This window comes from Cydia pomonella, chromosome 9 (assembly GCF_033807575.1).
Source record: "Cydia pomonella isolate Wapato2018A chromosome 9, ilCydPomo1, whole genome shotgun sequence".
NCBI classification, from domain to species: domain Eukaryota; kingdom Metazoa; phylum Arthropoda; class Insecta; order Lepidoptera; family Tortricidae; genus Cydia; species Cydia pomonella.
Window position 1 is genome coordinate 4,327,135 of NC_084711.1, and position 25,635 is coordinate 4,352,769.

Consider the following 25,635-nt stretch of genomic DNA (forward strand, 5'->3'; position numbering starts at 1 on the left):
TTCACCACCACGACCCACGCGCCAGCGATGTCCACGCCCAAACAGCACATAGAATACATACTACTCAATAAGGTCAGAGAGTACTCCATGCGGCACTTCAGTCAAGACAAGCACAAATACGTGCTAAAGGTGGCCGGGCGCGAGGAATATTTGTTAGGAGACCACCCGTTGATCCAGTTCCTCTACATACAGGAGACGTTGTTGAGGGACAACGTGCCGCATGTGATGATTGTGAATATAGACAGGCTGTCGTTGTCGGGTGAGTGTTTGAGACAATAACATTAAAAGATTGATTGTGTTTGAATTGTCATTAGGGTATTCTCATTTATCGACTTTCGATATACCTATATCGATACAATATGCAGTGTGTATTTTTGATATAACCTCAAACAAGACGTAGGTTTTAGTGCTATAAAACAATTCAGAAAGATTTTTTAGTTTATTCTTCACTACGAGATAATAAATTTTTGAGCGGCAATGTATTTCGTACATCACGATCTCTTGTGACAGTTGTGACATCGCGTCATTAATGAGACGTTTTGAGTTATAACAAAGTAGTGATACATTGCTTGCTGAATTCTTTTGTATGAAAAAATAAAAGTCTTCCATTTTTTATAAAACCTATGAAAGTGTGTTAATTACAGCCTAAACTAACTGCTCTTTGATTATGTGTTCGTATCAAAAATACACGTTTTAGAATACAACATATTAAAAAAGTGCGAGTCGGACTCGTCCACCGAGGGATCCGTACTTTTTAGTTATAGCGGCAACAGAAATACATCATCTGTGAAAATTTCAACTGTCTAACGATCACGGTTCACGAGATACAGCCTGGTGACAGACGGACGGACGGACAGCAGAGCGGATTTACCCTCTGGGTACGGAACCCTAAAAAGATTAAAAGTAGAGGTAAATAACAAGCGATCTTATCTCTAATGAGCGATCTCTTTTTTTTTTCTATTTCACAAATATTCCATTAGTTTCCTTATATTTTTTTATATAAGTAGTCATCTTTTTTTTCGTATTATCTACTTAAATTACTTCTTTTAGAGTCCAATATTTATTAACTACCTACTCGTATGTGTATCGGTAGTCGATAATTGAGAACAGTTCAAAAATGCCACAATAATTAAACAAGAAAAGTTAGACAGCTCACAGCTGAAAAAGATTTCGCTCAACGATGCTGTTTGTTTTGCGGTAACTGAATTGTCAATAGGCGGTTCCACACAACGAGGCAATTTCCTCGCGCACTAAACGTTTTCCTCGCCTGAGCGCGCCGCCTCGGTCGAGGCACGTCTACACTGACCGGTTTGTGCGCGAGGAAATTGCCTCGCGCGTAAGCTTGCTCTCGCTCGCGAGGCGAAACCGAGGTCGCAAACATGTGATCTGAGGCTTTCTTATTTACTGGCCAAGGTTTTTATACTATTTTTCTGCTTGACGGAGCCGGAAAGCGGCAACTTCGTTTAGCGCATTAGGCCGAAATTTGAGGCCTTTCGGCCGGAGGACAAAACATATATTTGTGTGATGAGCACGAATATTTGGCGCCTTAGTCGACCCTCAAACTACCACGTCCATCAAACATCCCAGCGTTTTCAATAATGTAGGCGCTATTCATTCATAGAAAAAATGCTCATATTTACACAGTATCCTCAATTCAAAACCATCGAATGAAATATAAAATAACAACCATATCATTGCGGTATTCATACTCACGCATCGGATCTCGCTGGTTTTCCTGTTTACCAAAACGCAACAAAAGGAAGTGAAAACAAACTTTGTAACAAAGTAGCTGAACCATAGAACTGTACGGGGGGTTATATCTTTAAAATAGGCAACATTTTCAGCGTCTTTCTAGAGACACGGTTTTTTCCATATATATATTGGGTATTCCTACGAATATTTATAATATGCGCCTAAGGGTGGACCTAATTGGACCAAGAGATTGGACAAGTGGAATACCACCTCTCCAATTTCTTGATCCAATGTGTATTTCCATCTCACATTTTGCTTAGTGAGAGAGTGAGACACAATGCACATTAGACAACGAAATTGGAATACAATCCTTAGACAATTTTTGATTTCCATTTATTTTTGTACAAGTACTTATTAAAAATAGCATACTAAAACAAACAGATAGTATTTTTTGTTTATTGCAGGTTTAAAGGAACAGAAACACAATTAATTGAGCAATATTTTTATTACAACACTATCAATAATAATTTCACCCATTTTAAAATTAAGTATGGTACTAAATATCATATTAAAGCTAAGATCAAACAATACAATAATATCTAGTCTCTTGAGTATTACTGGCATATATCATCGTTCTTTTGAATGGCGCTTTTCATTACTTGAACGCGTTTTTTTGTGTATCGTAATCATATTGAAATGAACTGACAAACAATACTAAAACTATATTTAATTACTAATCTATTTTCCCCTTCTTACACAATATATTCGCAAACAATCCACATAAAACTTTAAAAACAGCTTTCAAAACGGCGTAGATTACAAATAATATTACAAATACTAAAGTCACGATAACACCAATGACATCTAGCGGCGATGTGTTAAACGACGATGTATTCAGCTTCTGTGGTAGAGAGGGCGGCGCGGAACGATGCCGAGCTACATACTCCGTCCAATAGATGGCGCTGTCCATAATTGGTAGTGGCCGATCGTGCCAGAGCCGAGAGATGCCCTTGGCTTTTGATTGCATTCTGAAAACAAGACGTTTAGTCAGGATTATTACCTAAGCCTTCGTATACACTTACATATTTTTATACGACATCTTCGCGGACGAAGTCGAGGGCAGACGCTAATAGTACAAAAATAAAATATTTGCATTGTATATACATACTACTTTTAACTTATGATCCCAGAACCGTGCGGTTTAACAACTAATATCATCTGCGCGTGTACATTTCGTTTCAAGGACATAAACGCGAACATCTTTTACTGCTGTTCCCATTATTACTTTCTCATACATACTTCTCTGAAGTCAGTTCCCTAATAGCTGCCTCCAAATTGTTGCTATCGATCTCTTCAAAGAACAGCGTAATTCCTAATCCGCTTTCTCGTGCTGCTGCTGCATTGGTGAACTGGTCGCCGAAGAATGGTACAGTCACCAGGGGTTTGCCGCAGTGGGCCGCTTCTGACATGCTTAGCATGCCGCCGTGGGATATGAAGGCTAAGACTTTTGGGTGACCTGAAAAATTGTTGAAATTGTTGATGTACCTACGTACAATTAGGGTGGGTCACTTATGTATAGAGAAAAAGATATTAGTTGTCCTTCGGGCATAGTTATAAAAAGTTACATAACAATACCAATCAACAGTATTTCAAATTATTTTGCAATCGGAATTCATTTTCTGCCTCCGTATCCATTTCAAAGTTTTCATATAAGTATTGTTACATTTTGTATGGTCTGCGGAGAATATCTATGTATTGTCTCTTTATTCAGTTTAGTTAAACAAATATACCACTGGCTCGAAATAGCATTGCAAAGGTTCAGAACCAATAAAACCTACCTTAGTAAAACATAAAAAAACATTATTTTTTCTCACCGTCCATACATTTTACGAAAACCTCAACTAAAATCCGGAGGCAGTAAAATTTAAGCTAAATAAATAAATATAGGCAATAATTAATCACCGAATGGCACCTTTTTTTACTATGCTCCCTAATAAAATAAAATAAAGTAAAAATGCCACACCCTAAAGTACTTGCGATGATCGCGCGATGTAGTCGTAGGCCGCCGGCCGGTACCGTAGGTGTTAGAAAGTACACAAATGATCGCTAGAGATTCAATTCAGTTCAAAGATCACCTTTGTATAGTTACTTCATATATATTTTTACCACACCAGCTGGTAAAGGCGCTCTTGATTGTTCAAAAACTAGTGAGAAAGTTGCATTTTATCTGCGTGGGTGGCAAAGCAATCTGAAGAAAATTTTGAGTAGTTTCCATATGTTGACTGGTAGAATTGACTATTAAATGATGATTTTAAATGATAAATATTTAATAAATTTCATTTGGATTTGGTTTGATTTGATATTGTTTGATTATTATCAGTTAGTATTTTCATCGCACTGCTGTGGTGAAAAATTGTGTTTCACTCGTTGGAAAAATTTGATTAACCTTCGTGCCTTTAAACCCCCGCAATGCTCAAGATTCCACTTTTCGAACCCCTCGCTATGCTCGTGGTTCAAATTTGGAATCTTTCGCTAGCTCGGGTAACAATTTTAGCACGAGCGGTTAAACAACAATTTTGTCCCCTTGTAAAACAAATGACTATTATTTTTCCTTAAAGCCTACTTACTTCTTCTACTGCGTAACATAACCTAATGTTCTATTTGTTAACAGCATTCATTCACAATCGTAAAATGAAGGACAACTAAATTTCTAATTATGTTTGTATTTATAAAACTATGATTAATTTTTCATTATTTATTACTCCGTAGGTATATGGGCTTTATTAACTAGATAATTAGTCAATCTATATCCCACGTCATAGTGAACCATTGCTGTAATTACGTAGATTGGGAATTTCTAAAAACGGTATTGTAACATGATACTATTACTTGCCTCATTATGACGGCATCACACTATTATTTTTAGCATATATTAATAGTATAGGTATCTATAGATCAAATAAAGGGGAACTTGTACCTTTACATAGTATTAATCATATTATAGTTCGTGTCATCCACGATGACGCGCAGATTTGTCAAATCTAACCTTTAATGACGTGACAATACGAATCAAGACACGCTTCGTCGTGAATTACACGATCTATATACTCGTACATATGGCACATTCTGGTTCAGAAGTTCTTTAGAGCATATGTGGAGAAAACACCCTTTTATTTTATCAATTTCGTTAATATTTTCAGTATTTTCCATAGGTGTGTTGATACGAATACTGTACCTATGGAGAATTTGTACTCTACGGAAACTGTACAGTTCATGCTACTGTTATAGAATTTGTATTGGATTTTCTCTTATATTGCCCAGCATAGCGCAATTGTCTTTGTAGTTAACGGCATGAAACTCTGTTTGTTTACTTAATATCAACAAAAAACTTACATAAAATATCCAACTGCGGAAACCAACTGCCCACAAGCAAGTCTTCACTTTGCTCCGGAAAACTGTCGTTCCCCCATTTCCATATAACTTTCTGCGGGATCCTTGTAAAGGCTTCCACGAACTGCTTTCGCTTGTTGTCGGACATAGAGTGCGATCTCAGAAGGGATCCAAAACTGACGTAGATGACTCCGTGGTCTGCAGATGACAGAAACTCTTCTATGTCCTAGAATAAAGACATTTGAAAAAGCGATTTTGTGTGGGTGGATAGATAGCACTGCAATATTATTTTTCACCACAAATCGCGCATAAATATAATCAAATGCTTTGTAAATAATAAATAAGGCACTATTCAATTAACTGTATTATTTTTGCAGCATTTAAAATGACGTAGTATTTAGTCAGTTGTTGTTTTTATTTACTACTTTAAGGATATAAATATAAACTTATTTTTAACCATGGCATTGACCTTACCACATTATTCTTAACATTTATTGTACGATTCATTATACGTACGTACTCACAGCATATAAAATTTTTCTCAAATGATACTCGTAGTTTACATTTTAATTGCGTTCATTGCGGATATAGCTCTGACTGCCTTTTTATAACTAAATACCTATACTACTTATTGAGATGTAATTTGGTATGTCGACAGCTCTAAGGATGAATATATTCTAGATACCTAGGAAAGGGTCGGATACCGTTTAGGGTCGGCAACGCGCATGTAATATCTCTGGTGTTGCAGGCGTCCATAGGCTACGGTGACTGCTTACCATCAGGCGGGCCGTGTGCTTGTTTGCCACCGACGTGGTATTAAAAAAATAAATAAAAAGAAAGCCAACCTTACAGCCGTAACTGACCTTCGGCACTGGCTTGGGTTTTTGAATATGAATCCCAGCAATCTCCAAAACTTGCGGCGCCAACAACCTCCCTCCCGTTATCGAGTGGTGCTGGTACAAAAACATCATCGCCATTCTCTCCTTCGCCTGTTTCTCTAAATCCACGGAAACCTCTGGAAGATGCTTAGCGAATACACTTCTTATGCTCTCCTGCAAGTTCCGTTTCATATAATTTTGAATTATAAAGTCAGCTACTGTTATCTGAACCCTTTGCCAAAGTGACGGATTGCTTCCAGCGTTAAAAAAATAGTGCGGATCTGTTCTGACGTCAAACGGTAATCCCATTCTAGAGTAATGCAGAGGCAACAACACGTGTGAGGTTATCCCTATGATCGGAGAGTCATACATCGCTGCCGCATACACAAACCCGCAGTCGCTCATGAACTGCTCAACAAATATTACATCATACTTGATTTTTCTATCCAAATGCTCTTTAACCTTCTTATGCGTAAAAAGATTTTCGCAATCCTGCAAAGTACCACCGGGGCTCAATTTAAAATGTCTATATAAATTGTACAAAGGCACGTACCAAGAACTTATGCTTTCGTAGTATTCTAAATCATCCGTCTTAACGGCGCCGGGCTGGTACGCCTCGAGGTCAATGAACTCCAGCCCCGCCGTGGGGTTTTTGTCGGGGAAATTGTTCATGACGGTAACTTTGTGGCCTCTGTGGGCTAGTTCCCTGAATAGGGTATTTAAAGCCATGTAGTGGCTTGGTATGGGCATAGACACGATCACTAGGACATTTAAAGCTTTGGCTTGGGCTAGTAGGGCGAGTAGGACGAGTATAATGACGCGTGACATGATTGACGGGTGTGCTCGCCGCTTGCCGGCGAATAACTGAATGAAATGAAAGTAAGCTTTGCGTGTGGCCGCTGACCTTGACTTCTATATTGACTCGGCAGATGACTTGATTGATCAACTTGCGGTACATGTGTGGTATTTATGGCTTAGTAATATTCTTATAATAAGAAACAAAGTTTGTTAAAGCCAAATAAGGATTAGGTAAAATTAGAATTACGATAGTTGAATTGGTTACATGAAATGAAAGTAACGAATTAAATTAACGCTATAGAAAAGAGCTCAAAAAATGTTTCTTCTCATTTAGTAATTTGCTAATTTGACCAAATTATTAAATAAGATTGACTACCGGCTGCTAATGTAACTACAAATTAGCACCTACTTATAATACTTGGAAATAATTAAGCTTTAGTTGCCTAAAGAAATGATTGTAGGTACCAAATTTGCAATTGCTCGGTTTGCAAATTATCTAATCAATTTCACATGGAGTTAACAAATGATATTCTCAACCAAAAGGGTACTTATCGTCCGTTGTCAATAAGGGGCTATTTCCGTATGTGTAGCTTACAAGTATGTTCAATTTGAAACCAACCTAATCGACAATGTACCTATTAAGTTGAAAACGAATATGTTGATTGATATGGGATACGAATATGTTATATTAAACCTGTGACGTTCAAATTCCTAATAGCAACGTTCCCTGAAGAACTACTAAAGTTGATTTTACTAGTCAAGATCCTCTAAATGTTAATTGTTTGGGTGTTTTGAATGGCTGCAATTGCAGATCCAAAACGCTTCAAGTGCGGTTTTGCAGACCCGTAAGCCAGGTTAATCTAATGGGGTAATCTGTTTCAGTTGGCGACTCCCGGTACCTAGTAGAATCAAGAGGGAGGCTAGCCTCCGAGCCTCCTACGGGCATGATGCGGAGGTTACGACTAGAGGAGTACCTCTCCTCATGGAGCGTAGAACAAAACTACACCTGTACTGTGCAGAGCGTAGGTGGGCTCAACGTAGACACCAACAAACAAGTCGAGGTAAGTAAAAAACAACTCTTTTAGCATTACAAAAAAGCCGGCAGACGAGAAGCAATAGACTTTTTTTTGAGCATTTTATGCCACATAACAATGAACTAATTTAAACTTGTACGACTAGTAGTCACTACTTCAATAATTTGATCGCACAAAATGCCTGATTTAGAACCACATGCTTATTTTATTTGTTTAGTTATACTATACGGAGTTTTTTCTAATAGTAGGAAAAGGAAATATACAACAAATAAGGGTGTAAAGGTACGTCTATATTTGGCAAGTGCCATTCGCAAAACGCTGACGCATCCCACGTGCGCTGACCGTCTTACTACGTAATGCAAGCGAGTTAGCGAATGTGAACGCCTCTTAAAAACTAATGAAGATACCTGAAAATAACATCTGACATGCATGTATTTTTATGGATATAATTTAGGTTCAACTGACATATACCATCTATTCTTGTTATCTATGGCGGTGGTCATTGACTCGAGAGGACTTTGCTGATAATTGTTATTATTATAAAATAGATTACGCTGCCATGACATAACCATGAGCTTAATTTTACTGAAGATAAGGTTTAATTTCTATTGTAGATACATTAGCTATCAGTGGCCAATGAATATTTATGCCGGCACGGATAAAGTATGAGAATATCTAATGATAACAGTAAATACGAAAGATGGCAAAAATAACAGTTCAATATTTCCTATAACGAGTAGTTATGCTAAAATTACACTTTAGTTACAATTAGTGATGTACTGTTAAAAACTTCAAGAGTCTAAATAAACATTAATGGTGTTGAAGGAGACAAAATTACCGTCTTATTCATATGCAGGCAAGATACGACCAATCAGTAAGAATGATATATAGTAGTAGTAGTAAAACACATAAAAATTAAAATAAAACAGGAAAAAACAAACTTATCCCTTTAAGGGATCTCTTTCAGTTAACCTTTGACCAATTTAGGAGACCGGGATTTATATATATATATATATATATTTATAGAATGAATGAATGACAGTATTCGTGTCACTCTTACTAATTGTTTCTGTTTGGTCCAAAGGAAAATGATAAACATCAAGTGTCAAATACAATACTACGCAACCCACAGGTCCATATTCTAGACGAAAGCATTACTCGCGTGTCAGAAGCCAGAAATCTGGTAGTAATTATGAACGAGAAACTGCAGTTTATAAATCACGTTCTATTAGAAACTACACGTAATTGTTTTTACCGCCTCAAAGTTTTATACTAGATTCGGAGTTCACTTAAATAGTTATTTAAGTGTAGACATGCGAATAAAACTATGTGACTCCCTTGTATTATCTAAACTGAACTACGCAGAAGTCGCAGAACGGTAATTGGAAACTGCTTGTTATCTCGTACAAAAACTCAGCTACAAAGACTTCAGAGTGCCTGTACCAGATTCTGTTTTCCGATTCCACCAAGAACACATGTGACACCCTTTTTAAATAGTGGCAATATGCTTAAGATGGAGGCCTGTAGAAAATTACATTTTGCTTCACTCTTATTTGGGATTATGCTGACCAACCAACCATCGTACGAAAGATTAACGCTCTCCCGTAAACACGTGAAGCAAGCTCCCCGCATCATCTATCCAAGACACAGGTCGGCTAGTTTCTGTGGCAGTTTCCGGTACGCAGCCACGCGGTGCTGGAACAATCTCCCGCCACAAATTAGAAAAGCCAGTTCACTATTCGTGTTCAAAACTAAACTGAACCTGCACCTACTCAAGGAACAAACGACCTCCACGTATCCGACCTATACCTATACCTACACCCACCTGTATTTGTACCGACTTCTGTGATTCAGAGTTTATACATATTTATTTATGTATTGTGCATGTATTTAATAACAAACATGTCTTGGTTTTCTTATAAATAAATTTCAATGTCAACTGCACATTCTGTTGTATTCTGCTTCGGTTCTGTGTTGTTTTCCGTGTCAATGGGTACACTGAAAATCAGCGTCGCAACACTAATGCGCTACACGCTGCGATACATGCTGAGTGTTATCCTTTTCTGGAACCACCCGCAGCACTGTAACTTCTAATGTACCTAAATTTAAGTCTAATTTAATGTTGTTGTGTATGTGTGTTTCGAATAAAAGCATCATTAATTCATGCATTCATTCATAACGGCTAACTGTCCAGATGCATAAAAAGGCCCTTTGTTATTTGAATCTCTTTCCAGAGAAAAAATGTGTGCGTTTGGCTTGGCAGGTTTTGGTTTGTGGGTTGCTAGAAGCAGGGATCGGAAACCGGTATTTTTTGTATGGGAACGAAAACGGTATTTTTTCGTTCTTTGTTAATTACTTCATTTCTAATTAGGCAATCTAATAATACGAAGTCGTTATCTGAAAACACAACTGAGTCCTACATTTAGAGTATAAAATAAACCGAAATATATGGTTATTTCGATGTTTTTGCAAAAAACCGGTTCCGATCCCTGGCTAGAAGTCTGTCAACTTAAATCGATCTTGCAAATCAATCAAATTTTGCACGCCAAGTCAGGCGCGGATACAAGGCCATTGCCCCTATGGCCCCCCCCTAAAACCCTGGCTCTCACATTACTAAATTGAGTAAATTTTTTTTTACCTTATTTTCTGTGCAAAAATATATGATTTTCTCAAAATGGCCCCCCCCTAAGCCAAATCTTGTATCCGCGCCTGCGCCAAGTCAAATTGGCCAAGCGGTTGACGGTGTTGACATCACTGGGGAGAATAGAGCTGGCAGCTTCTTGCTCAACGAATAAGCATTGCGATTCAGCGCGGAAATGTTGCCAGCATCTTGGGCACTAAGCCTCACGGGCTCTTTTTAGAATTAGGTTTTTAGTTTTAATCAGGTAAATTATATCAAAAGATAATTGTGTATGTAAAGTATACTGACTTAGTCATTGAAATAAATAATAAAATATAACTAAACACGCAAAAAAATAAAAATCCTTATAACAGCGTATTGCAATTTGATCCCGGCTCGGGGCGCCAGAGGCTCTGGCTACTTTTTTTAAATACTACGTCGGTTGCAAACAAGCATACGGCCCGCCTTATGGTAAGCAGTCTCCGGAGCCTATGGACACCTGCAACTCCGGAGGAGTTACATGTGCGTTGCCGACCCTAATACCGCACCATCGTTGAGCTCTGGCAACCTTACTCACCGACAGGAACACAACACTATGACTAGGGTCTAGTGTACTTCCCCAGTTGGGCTCTGCTCTAGATTTGGTAGGGCATCTGCTGTGTCCTACCACACAAAGCGAATGCCCATACCTCTCTTTAGGACGTGGTTTAAGGACATACCCGGGTAACTTTTTACGTAACGTATATGCCATCTGTTTCGGTTTTAAATGATCCTTCAATAAAATACATCCGTCTTATCACCAGGTGGTCTGTCAAGCCGGGATTTTCCACGGCGGCAAGCCCATCTGCGAACCCCAAAAGACCACGATGGCGCCCGTATCCAACGAGGGCGTCGCGCGCTGGGACCAGGCGCTCACGTTCCCGATCAAAGTGCTCAACATACCGCGCATGGCGAGGCTGTGCTTCGTCATCTACTCCACGTCGGAGGTCTACAAAAGTAATAAGAGCAAGAAGGGGAAAAAAGACACCACTAAGGTATGTAACTTTGAGAGAAACATTAAATTTAGCTAAACTTTAAATGTGTGTCCTCTCCCGACATAGCTCCCTCACAAAACTATATATAAATAATTCATAAATATTTAACATTAGTTACCTACAAGCGCTGGTGGCCTAGCGGTAAGAGCTTGCGACGTTCAATCCGGAGGTCGCGGGTTCGAACCCTGGTTGGTACCAATGAGTTTTTCGGAATTAATGTACGAAATTTAAATATCATTTGATATTTACCAGTCGCTTTTCGGTGGAGGAAAACATCGCGAGGAAACCGGACTAATCCTAATAAGGCCTAGTTTACCCTCTGTGTTGAAAGGTCAGATGGCAGTCGCTTTCGTAAAAACTAGTGCCTACGCCAATTCTGGGGATTAGTTGTCTAGCGGACCCCGGGCTCCCATGAGCCGTGGCAAAATGCCGGAACAACGCGAGGAAAAATAAAAATAGTAACATTAGTTACCTAAATAAAAGGATACATGAATGAATTGATCATTTCGTGTAACCAATACGACTGTGGCGGTGGCTTTTATATTAACTTCCGACACCCGTGGATATCCATAATTCGAGTTTTAATTCATGAAAAAAAAAAACACCTTTAATTTACTTTATGTTTTTGTCTAATATATCTATTAATATTTCCGCAGGACGATATAAACAAGTTAGCGTGGGCGAACACCATGATATTCGACTACAAGAACCTTCTTCGGACGGACGGCGTCACGCTGTTCATGTGGACGTACGTCGCCGACGAAACCCAGGATGAAATGCTGCTGCACCCGCTGGGCACCGTCGTCTCCAACCCTAACACGGACTCGTGCGCTGCGCTGCAAGTGCGCTTCTCAGAGTGAGTACACACTCATTGGATACCATTGGGTACTTGACACATGTTGACTATTACAACGAAATTTTGGTAAACGGATAGAAAACGAGCCATCTATTATAGAATAAGTAGAATTTAAAAAGACATATTGAGATATAAATAAATTAAATACAAGGCTACAAAGTCTCAAAAAATAATTAACTTTCAAAAAGAAAATGGTACCAATCGATTCCTTACATTTTATTGAAAAATAAATTGGACTATAACTATATACATAAACGCAATATTTCAGGGTCAAAAGAGCAATTTTTTTCATCTTCCATACATTTAGGACAGACTAATGTAACGTGACGTCACATTACAATATCATTTTGTTAGAGGCTATTCAATCGTCGAGCGTCAGACTTTAACTCTCATTTCTGACCTTTCTGTCGCTTAAATGCCATGAGTCCTATAGGGGCCGTGCGCGTTGGAGGGTATGCCATCTTGTGGCCTGAATCGGAACAATAAACATGTACATTTACACGTCACGTGTTTTCTTGTGCATAGTAGATTCTGCCATCTTGTGGGCTACATCGGAACAATAAACATCACATTTACGCCTCGCGCCAAATATCTGACGGCTCCTGTGCTGCCTCCTACAGTTCATGCACGCTCCCTATTTCATTTGATCCTCAGGAAAATCAAGATCGGTTGACATTATCTGTCAAGCAGCCAATTGACGGACTAATCAACGTCACTCAGCTAAAACCTTTGAAACTTCTAATACTACAAAATATGCCCGCATTTTGGCGGTGACAGACGGTATGGGAAACCAAGTGTAAAGTTGTTTGATGCAATACGAATAATGTCCTATAATATTTATTTATAATATTTATTTATCAGGAGGCGTCCCGTTGACACACCTGTCCGCTTTTGATTAAACGCAAATTCAGCATCAGTAATTTATTAATATCTGTATGATAGTTCCAAGCAATGATAATAATTCGCCATTTGCATTACCACAACTCAGCAGTGCGAAATAAATACTTTATTTATTATTTCATATTTTATTCAAACAGATTTTTTTTCACCTCAGCAGCTCGACGAGGGTAATTTACTAATTTGCTGCGTAAAAACAGTGAGGAAAATGCGATTTTGCTCATTGACAGACAAAATTATATATTATAGAATAATTCGCTTGCACGGGACTCAAAATAAGCACTCGAAGAAATATCAAACTTTGCTCTCTTGTACAAATAACTATTTTGCTTTCCAGCTACGAATGCCCCTACCAAATAATGTTCCCATCGACGGACGAAGTGAAGGAACGCGCCGAGTTCCCCGAGAACGGCTCGCCGGAGGTGGTGGCGCGGTTAGCGAGGGATCTCGACTCGCCGCTCTACAAGGACCCGCTGTACGAGATGCACGAGCTGGAGAAGAAGGAAATCTGGGCTTCCAGGTCTGTCCATATCAGTACTAGACATATTACCGAGCTTACTCTATATTAAAATCTACCGATGAACAAAAACTATTTTTGCGAGCAGATTACTATTAATGTCTCATGGGCCCCTGCTCCTACGTTCCTATGTTTGGCAATGTAACGATAATGTGAAAAGTGCCGCAAGGGATAAGTTCGCCTTTGTACACATTTATTACTAAAACCAGTGTGATGTATAGTCAGCATCATTTTCTAATAATAACACAAAAAGAGATAACTCTCAGATATTTTTTAATGCAAACTGTAGGATAATATTTCTATTTGGAAGAGAATTCCTGGATGGCAGATACTTGTGATACTTTGTTTCATCCGCTACTATAGATGCTTAGACATAATATAAACTTTTTCACTTCTCTTGCTCGTAAAGTCGACATTTAAGTCGCGTGTAAGCAGCATAAAATTGCTTATTATGTTCTAGAGCATAAAGTTAAGTAATCTATTACGACCCTTATTAACTTAGCTATAAAGTCCTGCGTCTGCCATATTGCCTGCCAGCCCTGTCGGCGCGCCCCGTCAGACGCGAGCCCGACCGGCTCGAGAACGATTTTCTTTCGTCTTCAAAAAATACAGCAAAATAACCTAAAATATTGGATATTTTTATTTCCTCGCAATTTAGGTGAAAAGCAGAGTGTATAACTCAGGCATATTACTCGTCCATTCTTACTCGAGACTGTATTGGCGAGAATAAAAATGGATCGCTTTATGCCCTTGTTGTGCAACCTACTATCTATACTATCTACTGCCCGCTCACAAAATACTGGGTTGATGTGATTATTGGGAGGGACAAATAGGGTAAGACTATTTATCGCTCCCAATACCTACTTGGTTAAGTTTCCTGTAGATATATAGCTGATAAGACTAACATAGATTTTTTAAGAAGCTAAATTACTAACCAATTTCTATGGATCATGGTCCGAAATAAACAATTTTTATTTATTGAATTCCACACATGTATTTCTCAGAAAATACTTCCGCGACACGGCCCCGCAGCTGCTGTCCAAGCTGCTGGCGTGCGTGGAGTGGGGCGAGCAGGCGGACGCGGCCAGCGTGGCGCGCATGATGGCGGAGTGGCCCGCGCTGCCCGTGGAGTCCGCGCTCGAGCTGCTCGACTACGCCTACGCCGACGCCTCCGTCCGCAGCTTCGCCGTCAAGTGCCTCGCCAAGATCACGTCAGTATAGGCCGAGGCTTCCATTTGACGCCCAACGCTACGTCATCATCTATTCATATATATATATATATATATATATATATATATATATACTACGTCGGTGGCAAACAAGCATACGGCCCGCCTAATGGTAAGCAGTCTCCGTAGCCTCCAGAGGAGTTACATGCGCGTTGCCGACCCTAAAGCCTGAGCTATAGCAACCTTACTCACCGGCAGGAACACAATATTATAAGTAGGGTGCTGTTTTCTGTAAGGTGGAAGTACTTCCCGAGTTGGCCTCTGCTTTTGTTGGCATTAGTCAGAAAGTAAATATGACCTCCAAATCACTTATGCTATCGACCGATTAGACCTTTTTAGGTTTCAACGCGCTACATTACAACTATACAGCACACGAACAATACCACTATATTTCCAAACTTCCAAGTTTTCTTTAGAATGAGGATAAAAGTATAAAGCTAAACGCAGATGCACTACAATCGCTTAAAAACAAAACATGTCATTAGATATACCCAACCCTAGGAATCATACCATAGGTTACAAACTTCTGTCACTTTTGGTGTTTACCTGATTGGCAGTTCCGGTTTCATGAATGAATCTTTCTCGCAGCATTACTCAAGATTGTACTAAATACAACATATATCTCCAACAGGGACGAAGAACTCCTCCTGTACCTGTTACAACTCGTGCAAGCCTTGAAACACGAGTCTTACCTGATGTGTGACCTGGCGCTCTTCCTCCTGCAGCGCGCCTTCAACAACATGACCATCGGACACTATCTCTTCTGGCATTTGAGGTTAGTTGGAATATCTCCTTTTTTACTAATATTAATAGGGAAGAATAGCTTTGCCATGCTAGAGAAATAACAGTACTTTTTCTATGAAGTTCCATTACGGGAGAAAACGTTTTCCACTAACTGAATCTTAACAAATCACTTTGATTTTGATGTCGATCGCTTCAGCATAATATATCCTAAGTTTATAGGTTTCGCTTTAAAAAAATATTTTTTTATTTATTTAATTTTTTTAAAGAAAGGTAAGTCTATAAGCCTAGTTTTTCATTGTATCAATACCTTACTAAAACACATGGAAAATGAAAAATATTTAGAAGTGGAACAACATTTTATCTTTTTGTATGATTATGTGGTATACTTTCCTTTTAAGACAAGATTTGTCAACAGCTTGCATATAGACAGTTTCTTTTATAAGCCAAAGAACATATCTAAAATATGTCATTTAAAATAAATCGTGTCAGTATTTTGTTGTCATTCCTAACGATATGGGTTTAGTTCGAACTATGGATTCAAAAACGATGAATAACGTGGCTCTAGTGAAAAAGGGTTACATGGAACTTATACCCCTTTTCATCTCAGCTGCGTGAGACATACCCCTTTTCACTAGAGACAGCCTGTCTGCTTTTTATGGGTTCCGTACCCAAAGGGTCAAACGGGACCCTATTACTGAGAGTCCGCTGTCTGTCCGTCCATTCGTCCGTCTGTCACCAGGCTGTATCTCATGAACCGTGATGGCTAGCCAGTTGAAATTTCTAAAAACAAAATAAAACAAATATTTCTTTCCAATCTCGAGGTTCTCATCCAATCACCGAAGTTAAGCAACGTCGGGCGGGGTCAGTACTTGGATGGGTGACCGTTTTTATAGATAATGGTACGGAACCCTTCCTGTGCAAGTCCGACTCGCACTAGGCCGGTTTTTTCTGCAACACTGAATGAAATGAATAAGTCTGATGTTGACATTGAGTAGTTCACATGTAAGCATAACAAACTTATTCTATTTTTCAATTCCTTTTTTTCAGATCGGAAATGCACGTATCATCGGTATCAATACGATTCGGATTGGTGCTGGAAGCGTACTGCCGCGGCAGTCAAGACCACGTGGACACTTTACTACGACAGATCAGCTGTTTAGACAAACTAAAATGTAAGTACTATCAGGTTATATACTATTACTGAGAAAAGAAATGTTATTTTTTCTAGGTTTTTTCCATAATGTTATAATCATCATTACATCAGCCGAAAATTGTCAACTGCTGGACAAAGGCTTTCTCAGAATTTTTTTACAAGGAATGGTCATTATGATGCCCAACAGTTAAACGATTTAAGAGTGACCAGACTAGGTCGAGGGATTAGACTATGTTGGGTGTGACCACAACTTAAGTACGATTCTCGCCGAATAGGCGGAGTCGGAGCGCATTTCACATTAGTACGGCCGCAAGCCCGTCAGCTCCTCATGGACGCGGACGGCTCCGGACGGACGCCATCGCTTCTGCCATAAGCAATGTGGTTATAGGTACATTGAAAATGCGCTTCGGCGCGGCCCGAATCCAGCCGGTCGGTGGGAATCGTATATTATTGGTACATATTTGCCGTGACTTTTATTTTTCAAAAGTGTTTTTCAATAAAAAGACACGTTAAAATCGCTTACCTTCTTTCTAATGGTAAAAAAACAGTTTGTATCAATTTCAACTTACACATTTATTCAGCAAATAGGCCACAAGGCCACAAACACATCAACAATTATAAAATACAATCAACAGAAAAATTGAATGCAAACTAAAGTATTATTATTACTTCGAGATGTAGCAAGTCTCTAAATGTCGAATTACAAAATAATAATAATAAAAACACAAGCAAACACAAAAAAACTAAAATTATTTAGAGGTGTAAATATCTCTAAGTGTCAGAACTAAACGATTAATATAGTTTATCAAATTATCCTTATGTATAGGGTCTCCAAGAGCCAAAATTCTGTAATTTGTTTGTTTTTTTCATTTTTTTCGCCGAAGAGCATCTGGTAACTATCAGTTGACTTTTGGCATAAGCCCATGTTCAAACTCGGGTTTATCTTAGGCAATCAGCGCTATGTAAAAGGTTGTTCCATAACAATAATGTGTTGCCAGGGCTGAACAACATGGTGCGCAAGCGCAACAAAGAGAGCATAAACAAAGCGCGCGCCGCCATCTTGTCGCTGCTGCAGGAGGACCACTGCCGCGAGACGCTGTGCAACTTCGTGTCGCCGCTCAACCCCAGCTTCGTGTGCAAGTCCGTCAGGTCAGTATCACCTGCAGTACGGATGTAGTTGGAATTTTATGTTTTTTTTTTCGGCTCGGGCCCTAATTTGTTAAATAATAGATATTTACGATACGGCAACATGTACTGCAAAACGTTGTACAGTCAAGGTATTAAATATCGACTCGGACAAAGTGCCAAAAATATGTATACACTACTTTAATGTATGGACAATAAAGGCGTGTATACATATTTTTTGCAATTTGTCCGTGTCGATATTTAATACCTTGACTGTACGATACTTTGCCGGTTTCGTTACACTGAATTAAAACAATCCCGTGTTCCCAGACCGGAGAAGTGCAAAGTGATGGACAGCAAGATGCGGCCCCTGCAGCTCGAGTTCGAGAACATCGAGTCGTGCGGCCCGGATATCCGAATCATCCTCAAGATCGGCGACGACCTGCGCCAGGACATGTTCACGCTGCAGATGCTCAGGATCATGGACAGTCTGTGGAAGAACGAGGGTTACGATTTTCGGTGAGCCTTCATATATCCATCATCTTTAGTTGTTCATTCAATGCTGAGAACCGTTTGTTGTACACCAGGATTCTCCATAGATTTCTGTCCCTCGTGTAATTGACCGAGCGTTAGCGAAGGTCTATATTTCAGCTTGGGAAAAAATGCTTTCATATGTCCGAAAGTTCTCCTCTACAGGTCGCAATTCTCAACCGATTCTCGTGAAATTTTGTGAGCAGGTTCGATGATTAAATAGATTTCTTTGTCAATCCAGCTTTTGGATTTTTTCAAAATGGCTTAGCATTACATATATTGAGTTTTAAGTCATGCTTGCGAGGTCTGCAGCTCACAGCTCAACTATTAGATTATATTATTGCAAAGAGAATCGATTGTAATAGAAAGATAATGTCTAAGAAAAAAACATGCCTCTTAGTTTGACATCTAAAACAGATGGCGCTGTACTGCGCCAGTCAGAGTTAACGCAAAATGTATGGAGCTGTATAGCGCCATCTCGTTTACATGTGAAATTCGAAGCACGAAATTGTCTTACATTTTACGCATCTTACTCAATTTCAAAAGGCTTTGCCTGAAATAAATCATTTAATAATAATAAAATTCTAGATTGAACCCCTACAACTGCATATCGCTGGACAACGCGGTCGGCATGATCGAGGTGGTCGACGAGGCGGAGACTGTCGCCAACATCCAGAAGGCGAAAGCCAAGGTCAACGTCGCCTCGACCATCTCCAAGGCCAATCTGTTCCGTAAGTACTAAAACTACCCTTTCCACTCTTAATAATGGAGGTTGGCAAAGGTTTTTAGGGTTCCGTATCCAAAGGGTAAAAACGGGACTCTATTACTACTAAGACTCCGATGTTCGTCTGTCTGTCACCAGGCTGTATCTCATGAACCGTGATAGCTAGAGAGATGACATTTTCACAGGTGATGTATTTCGGTTGCCGGTATGACAACAAATACTAAAATAGTACATTACGATACAAGTGCGAAAAATAGGAAATTCGAAACGAGTGGCGATAAATTAAAACACGACCGAAGGGAGTGTTTTAAATCGACACGAGTTGCGAATTACCTATTCGCACATGTATCGTACAACGTTTTACAGTACATATGGCCCTTTAAATGTTCGACACAGTAACATAATATGCTACTTCTCGCACTAGTGCTATAAAGTAGCCCCATATGTACTGTAAATATATATTTAAGTGGCGGGCTCCCATATAACGTGATTTTTTGAGACTTGAGTAGAAGGATAGTTCAGAGAATAAATCAATCGTTTTAAATAATGAATGAATAATCGTATTTTGTCGAAATGAATGATTGTCTTTTTTTATTTTTTTTTGTTTTTTATTATTTCTTTTTTATTATGGTTAATTTATTTAATCTTTTTTTTATGTATTACGTGTAGCTACACGTTATCACGTATTTTTGAGATTCTATTTATATATGAAAATATGAAGCTTTGTAGGTTAGAACTAGAACCAGAGACAGTTTTTGGCACCGTCCTGCTAACCCGGGGTTAACCGGTTCAACCTGGATTTACCATTGTTACCAGTATAATTTGACACTGGGTTAACGGTTTAACCTGTTAACTCCGGGTTAGTGGTATGGGGCAAGTGGCGCTAACTAAAGTAAAAATTTAAATTATCTTTGGTAATAAATAATACATTTCCACAGAATGGCTCCGCGACTACAACCAAGCAGAGTCCAGCTTCAACAAAGCAGTGGAGGAGTTCACGATGAGCTGCGCGGGCTACTGCGTGGCCACCTACGTCATGGGCATCGCCGACCGCCACCCGGACAACATCATGGTCAAAAAGAACGGACAGGTAATCAAACTAGACTAGAATACTTACTTAGGGCCTCTTGATTGTCCAAAAAATGAGAATGTTGCATTTTATCTACATGTGGGGCGAAGTAGTCAGATGCAAATTTTGAGTTGTTTTTTTATGTGAGGTGGTAGAGATGACTTTTGAATGATACCTTTTGTTATTACGTTATTTTGGATGTGAGTTGGTTTGATTTTTTATTTATTTCATAGTTAGTATTTTCCTCGCGTTGATGTGATGAAAACATTTGTGTTTCACTTGGAGGCAAAGTTTGTTTAACCCTCGTGCCTGAAACCCTCGAAGATCAAGATTCCACTTCTCGAAACACTCACTACGCTCGGGGTTCAATTTTGGAATCTTTTCGCTTGCTCGGGTATCAATATTAGCACAAGTGGTTAAACAACAACTTTGCCCTCTTTTAAAATAAATAACTAATATTGTCGTAGATACGATAAATTCCTACTCCCCTATTATTTGATGCAGAGCAAGACTTTATGAAGTATATGCATTGATAAATTGCACATTGGTAAAATGCGGGCGAAATTAAGCAAAGGGGGGTTAAAACTACCGCTTTAAACAGTACTTTTGACGAAATATATTATTTAAATGACTGGAAAGCTACATATATGCTTGATCATAAAACAACTCATGGTCGTCGCCTATTAAAGCCTATTAAGTTAAGCTAAAATAAGTGTCAAATAAATAAGTGAAGAGCCCAACTGGAGAAGTACCTCCACCTTACAGAAAACCACAGCCAAATAACACTAGACCCTACTCATAGTATTGTGTTCCTGCCGGTGAGTAAGATTGCCAGAGCTCAACGAGGGTGCGGAGTGTTAGGGTCGGCAACGCGCATGTAACTCCTCTGGAGTTGCACGCGTACTTAGGCTATGGAGACTGCTTATCATCAAGCGGGCCGTATGCTTGTTTGCCACCACGTAGTATAATTTTTTTTTACATTTTGAATGGTTTTCCACAGCTATTCCACATAGACTTCGGCCATTTCCTGGGGCACTTCAAGCAGAAGTTCGGGTTCAAGCGCGAGCGCGTGCCCTTCGTGTTGACGCACGACTTCATACACGTCATCAACAAGGGCGAGCGCGGCACCGGGGACAACGAGCCGCTGCATTTCAAGATATTCCGGGAACACTGTGAGACGGTGGGTCACTCAATGTCACTGTCAAAAATTATTCTTATTCATTGTAATAGTGGTAAAGTCTAATGGCGTTATTCATAAGCGTCATTCTCGGCTCCGTCCGGCTCAGCATTGCTCCGAGCAATTATTAGGGTTGGCACAACTTGACGTCTCTGCGTGCACGACCACAGATAAGATAATGACTTGAATTTTGTCAACCCTAAATAGCCGAAAGGGATAGTGCCATACATTAGAAAGGGACAGCATGGTTCGTTCCTGAATCGCTGTCAAACTTCGGTTTTGTAGGAAATGTCATATCTGTACGGTAGTACTATTATTTATTCTGTGGCGTTACTGGCCTGAATTAGTTATGAATCGTTTGTCTTTATCTATCATTTTGACTAATGTATTTGTAAGAAAGGGATAAAACATAAATTAACTAAATCAGCGGTTGTAGCTCGGCCGTATTTTTATCACTTGTCACTATGCTTGTCACGTTCTAACAAGTATGTAAGTGCGAAAGTGACAGGCATAGTGACAAGTGATAAAAATGCGACCGTGCTACAGCCGCAGGCCCGTGAAGTTATTGAATAAGGGGGTAAGATAATAAATCGGCCAAGAGCATGTCGGGCCATGCTCAGTGTAGGGTTCCGTTTTCTGGACCCATGGTTCAAAAGTTAAGGCGGGGGGACTGGCTATTTCATACACGACATAAATTGGTCACTTCATATTGTCATAAACAAATGCAAACAATGCATGTTTATAAGTTTTCCTTTTTTTTGGCAAAATTTGCAAAACAGAAAAAAAATCTCGTATTGGCTAACATTAACCAGTTTTAATAAAATTGAAACAGTGGCTAACGCACTTTGCACCTGCGTAATGATCATTGCATTTGCTCAAATACCAGAATCAGTCGGCAATGCGTTAATGTCGGTTGTTCGCAGGCCTTCAAGATCCTGCGGCGGCACGGGCACCTGATCCTGTCCCTGTTCTCCATGATGATCTCCACGGGGCTGCCGGAGCTCAAGTCTGAGAAGGATCTGCAGTACCTACGAGATACCCTTGTGAGTATCCTCACGGCACCAATTATAGAACGTTCAAAATGTGTTTCAAGATCCTGTAGCACGTGCACCTGATTCTGTCGGTCTTTATGATGAGATGAGCTCCACCACTACCTGCGAGACAAGTGATGTTGATCACGGCACTTCGTACTTGTAGCATAATGCAAAAATATCTAATGTCGTTTACACTTCGCTGGCCCAATATTACAGGGTTCTATGTTACATATTCAAGACAGTTGAAATTCGACTCATTTCATTGTCATAGTGACAACTATGACAATGTTCAAATTTCAGTTCGATAAAAGTGAACAATGGAACCCTGTAATATTGGGCCAGCGACTTGTATAGGTATTCGAAGATCGGCAAACTTTTGAGGACCTTTGGCAATCCTATATGTTATGTCCAAAAGAATACAATACAATACAAATCGTCTTTATTGCACAACCTCTGAACAAATGTACATGGAAACACATATAATACATGAAGATAGAGGTAAGTAACAGGCGGCCTTATCGCTGCAGAGCGATCTCTTCCAGACAACCTTTAGGTAGTGGAGAAATGAAATTTAATTTAACTAATTAGGAGGTGCAAAAAAACTAAATTAAAACTAAATAGCAGTAGAGACAATACCTTTAAAATTTAAGTCTACAACAGTAAGACAATGCATATACATACATACTACTTACATAATTAAAATAAAATAAATTAAAGAATGTGTTTACTGAAAAAAATACTGCTGAGTAGATGACACACTATTAGTAACTGAATTGTGAATATTAGCCTGTCTATGCCCCTGTTGTAAAAAAACATCTATTAATATCAACGCAGGTATAGGTAAAAAACTTAAGTAAGTCACCTGTTGTATGTAGTTGTGACGTGTTCGAATAGACAATACATGTTTAAAAGACACACACAAACAAAACAAATGTCTATTCGAACACGTCACAACTACATACAGGTGACTTACTTAAGTTTTTTAGCTATATAGTACTTTTATCGAACACAGGTTTTCCCTAAGTGGCGAATCGTATCAATGTAACTAATAGTATAAACCGCACCAAATACACATTTATTAGTGGGCTTTTTTCGATTAACTAAAATGAATATTCTAAGGAGCCCTGATTCGGTACAAGTAAAGCATTTCTCAAGTATAAAAGAGTTACATTTTTTTTATGGAAACACTCACAACCCACAAAAATGTAAACTAGACATTTAGACATACATTATCTCTTAACAACCCCCTTATTTATTTATTTTGAACCTTATTGCACATAAAAAAGAGTACAACAGGCGGACTTAATGCCAATAGGCATTCTCTATACCCTAATTCATAATTAAATTCCATCAAATCTACCAATAAATGTCACTGTCACGTTGACATCTGTCAACGTCAGTATGACGGACCTGATGTCACCAACCTTTTTGGAATAATAAAAAATATAATTGTCTTATTGAAGGTGACGAATGTAATAAAACCGTTTTTGAATGGAATACAGAAATTACGTCAAAATATGTGGCCGAAACCGGCAAAACGTCCCACTTTGTCGCTTGCCATAAGGACGCCTTGACAGGTTATTCGTATAAAGAAACAAGCAAATCTCGTCTTTATGGCAAGCGACAAAGTGGGACGTTTTGCCGGTTTCGGTCACTCCATTTTCTATACCTTTAATGAAACGCTGCCAACTACATAAATGAAGGGTTTTTGTTAAATGTGTCGCCTATACTTCAACTCTTACATGTTTGTTATATATACCTACGTAAATATTTATTCACTATACGTACAAAATTACATTCAAATGTATCGTCTTTAAGCACTTATAATTTATACAGTACAAGCCTTGCTCAGTTGGGAACTAGAGTATTTTTATAACATGCTGAGTACGTTGACAGGTGTCATTTCCATACAATCTATAATCTTAAAATGTCACGCAAAATTGTATAGAGAAACATCTGTTCTTTTCTGATTACCCTTTCTGTTTGAAAAATACTATAAGTAACAGACGTCAGATGCCGAATGAAGTGACAACTTGACTTGACAAGTGAGTGTCATGGCCGCCATAAATCTATCATGGTAACCATAAGGGCGTATTACAATATCCTGTAATTGTCGTTTTCAAGTTTACGTTTTAAGGCATAGTAATAATACTAATAATGCACACATATTAAGACGATAATGTTATTGTATTAAAACGGAATACCACATATTGATTAGACCTGAAGTATTACTATATCAAAACGAAAATTTCTACCTCAAAATAGTTTTATCTCAATATGAATGAATGGGACTGATTTTTTAATAAGTCTGATTATTTAAACTAAGCATTTAAATGTTGTATTTCAAATTAGTAGTAAATTATTTACTTACGAGCATTCGTTCGCCAATAATATATTTACTATTAATGGAACGTTTCATTTTACTGGCAACACAGTGGTTGATTTGGTGGACTTTAATTATGAATCAGGGTATACCAATCAACCATAAGGCAAAACAGAAAAACTTCAAGGCGGGGGCAGTGAGAATTAAACAAAAAACCGTAACTTTTGAGCGAAATAAAATTTGTAAATAAATATTATTCCCCTTCCTTCCAACAGGTCCTAGACTTATCAGAAGAAAAAGCGCTCGAGCACTTTCGGCTCAAGTTCACCGAGGCCGTCAAGAACACGTGGATGACGTCGTTCAACTGGGCCTTCCACAACTTCGACAAGAACAACTGACAGCGGCCCGCGCCCCGGCGCCGCCCGCCGGCCCGCCGCGCGCCGCAGACGCTGTAGCCGCTCCACCTGCTGCTCGGAGCCCCCGGCCCGCCCGCCGGCCCGCCGCGCGCCGCAGACGCTGTAGCCGCTCCACCTGCTGCTCGGAGCCCCCGGCCCGCCCGCCGGCCCGCCGCGCGCCGCAGACGCTGTAGCCGCTCCACCTGCTGCTCGGAGCCCCCGGCCCGCCCGCCGGCCCGCCGCGCGCCGCAGACGCTGTAGCCGCTCCACCTGCTGCTCGGAGCCCCCGGCCCGCCCGCCGGCCCGCCGCGCGCCGCAGACGCTGTAGCCGCTCCACCTGCTGCTCGGAGCCCCCGGCCCGCCCGCCGGCCCGCCGCGCGCCGCAGACGCTGTAGCCGCTCCACCTGCTGCTCGG

General features: G+C 39.6%; 2 protein-coding genes across 2 annotated transcripts in view; one reads left to right on the forward strand and one right to left on the reverse strand.

Moving 5' to 3' along the window:
• The window catches only part of LOC133521151 (phosphatidylinositol 4,5-bisphosphate 3-kinase catalytic subunit delta isoform), a 39,809-nt gene extending 14,503 nt beyond the window's left edge, over window positions 1–25,306 (forward strand). Inside the window, exons 5-19 of the mRNA XM_061855941.1 lie at window positions 1–259; window positions 7,641–7,819; window positions 11,216–11,446; window positions 12,103–12,302; window positions 13,537–13,719; window positions 14,721–14,927; window positions 15,577–15,720; window positions 16,737–16,861; window positions 17,841–17,991; window positions 18,298–18,486; window positions 19,087–19,229; window positions 20,161–20,312; window positions 21,292–21,471; window positions 22,392–22,511; window positions 25,101–25,306. Coding sequence (XP_061711925.1) covers window positions 1–259; window positions 7,641–7,819; window positions 11,216–11,446; window positions 12,103–12,302; window positions 13,537–13,719; window positions 14,721–14,927; window positions 15,577–15,720; window positions 16,737–16,861; window positions 17,841–17,991; window positions 18,298–18,486; window positions 19,087–19,229; window positions 20,161–20,312; window positions 21,292–21,471; window positions 22,392–22,511; window positions 25,101–25,223 — 2,586 coding nt within the window. The 3' untranslated portion in view covers window positions 25,224–25,306. The remainder of the gene's footprint in view (window positions 260–7,640; window positions 7,820–11,215; window positions 11,447–12,102; window positions 12,303–13,536; window positions 13,720–14,720; window positions 14,928–15,576; window positions 15,721–16,736; window positions 16,862–17,840; window positions 17,992–18,297; window positions 18,487–19,086; window positions 19,230–20,160; window positions 20,313–21,291; window positions 21,472–22,391; window positions 22,512–25,100) is intronic.
• LOC133521153 (UDP-glycosyltransferase UGT5-like) lies at window positions 2,183–7,606 on the reverse strand. The gene is made up of 4 exons (XM_061855943.1): window positions 5,946–7,606; window positions 5,086–5,308; window positions 2,992–3,208; window positions 2,183–2,720 (listed from the first exon to the last, which is right to left on the reverse strand). Exons 1-4 carry the CDS (start codon window positions 6,786–6,788, stop codon window positions 2,426–2,428), a joined length of 1,578 nt encoding a protein of 525 aa, XP_061711927.1. The 5' UTR covers window positions 6,789–7,606; the 3' UTR covers window positions 2,183–2,425.
• Window positions 25,307–25,635: the final 329 nt, after the last annotated feature.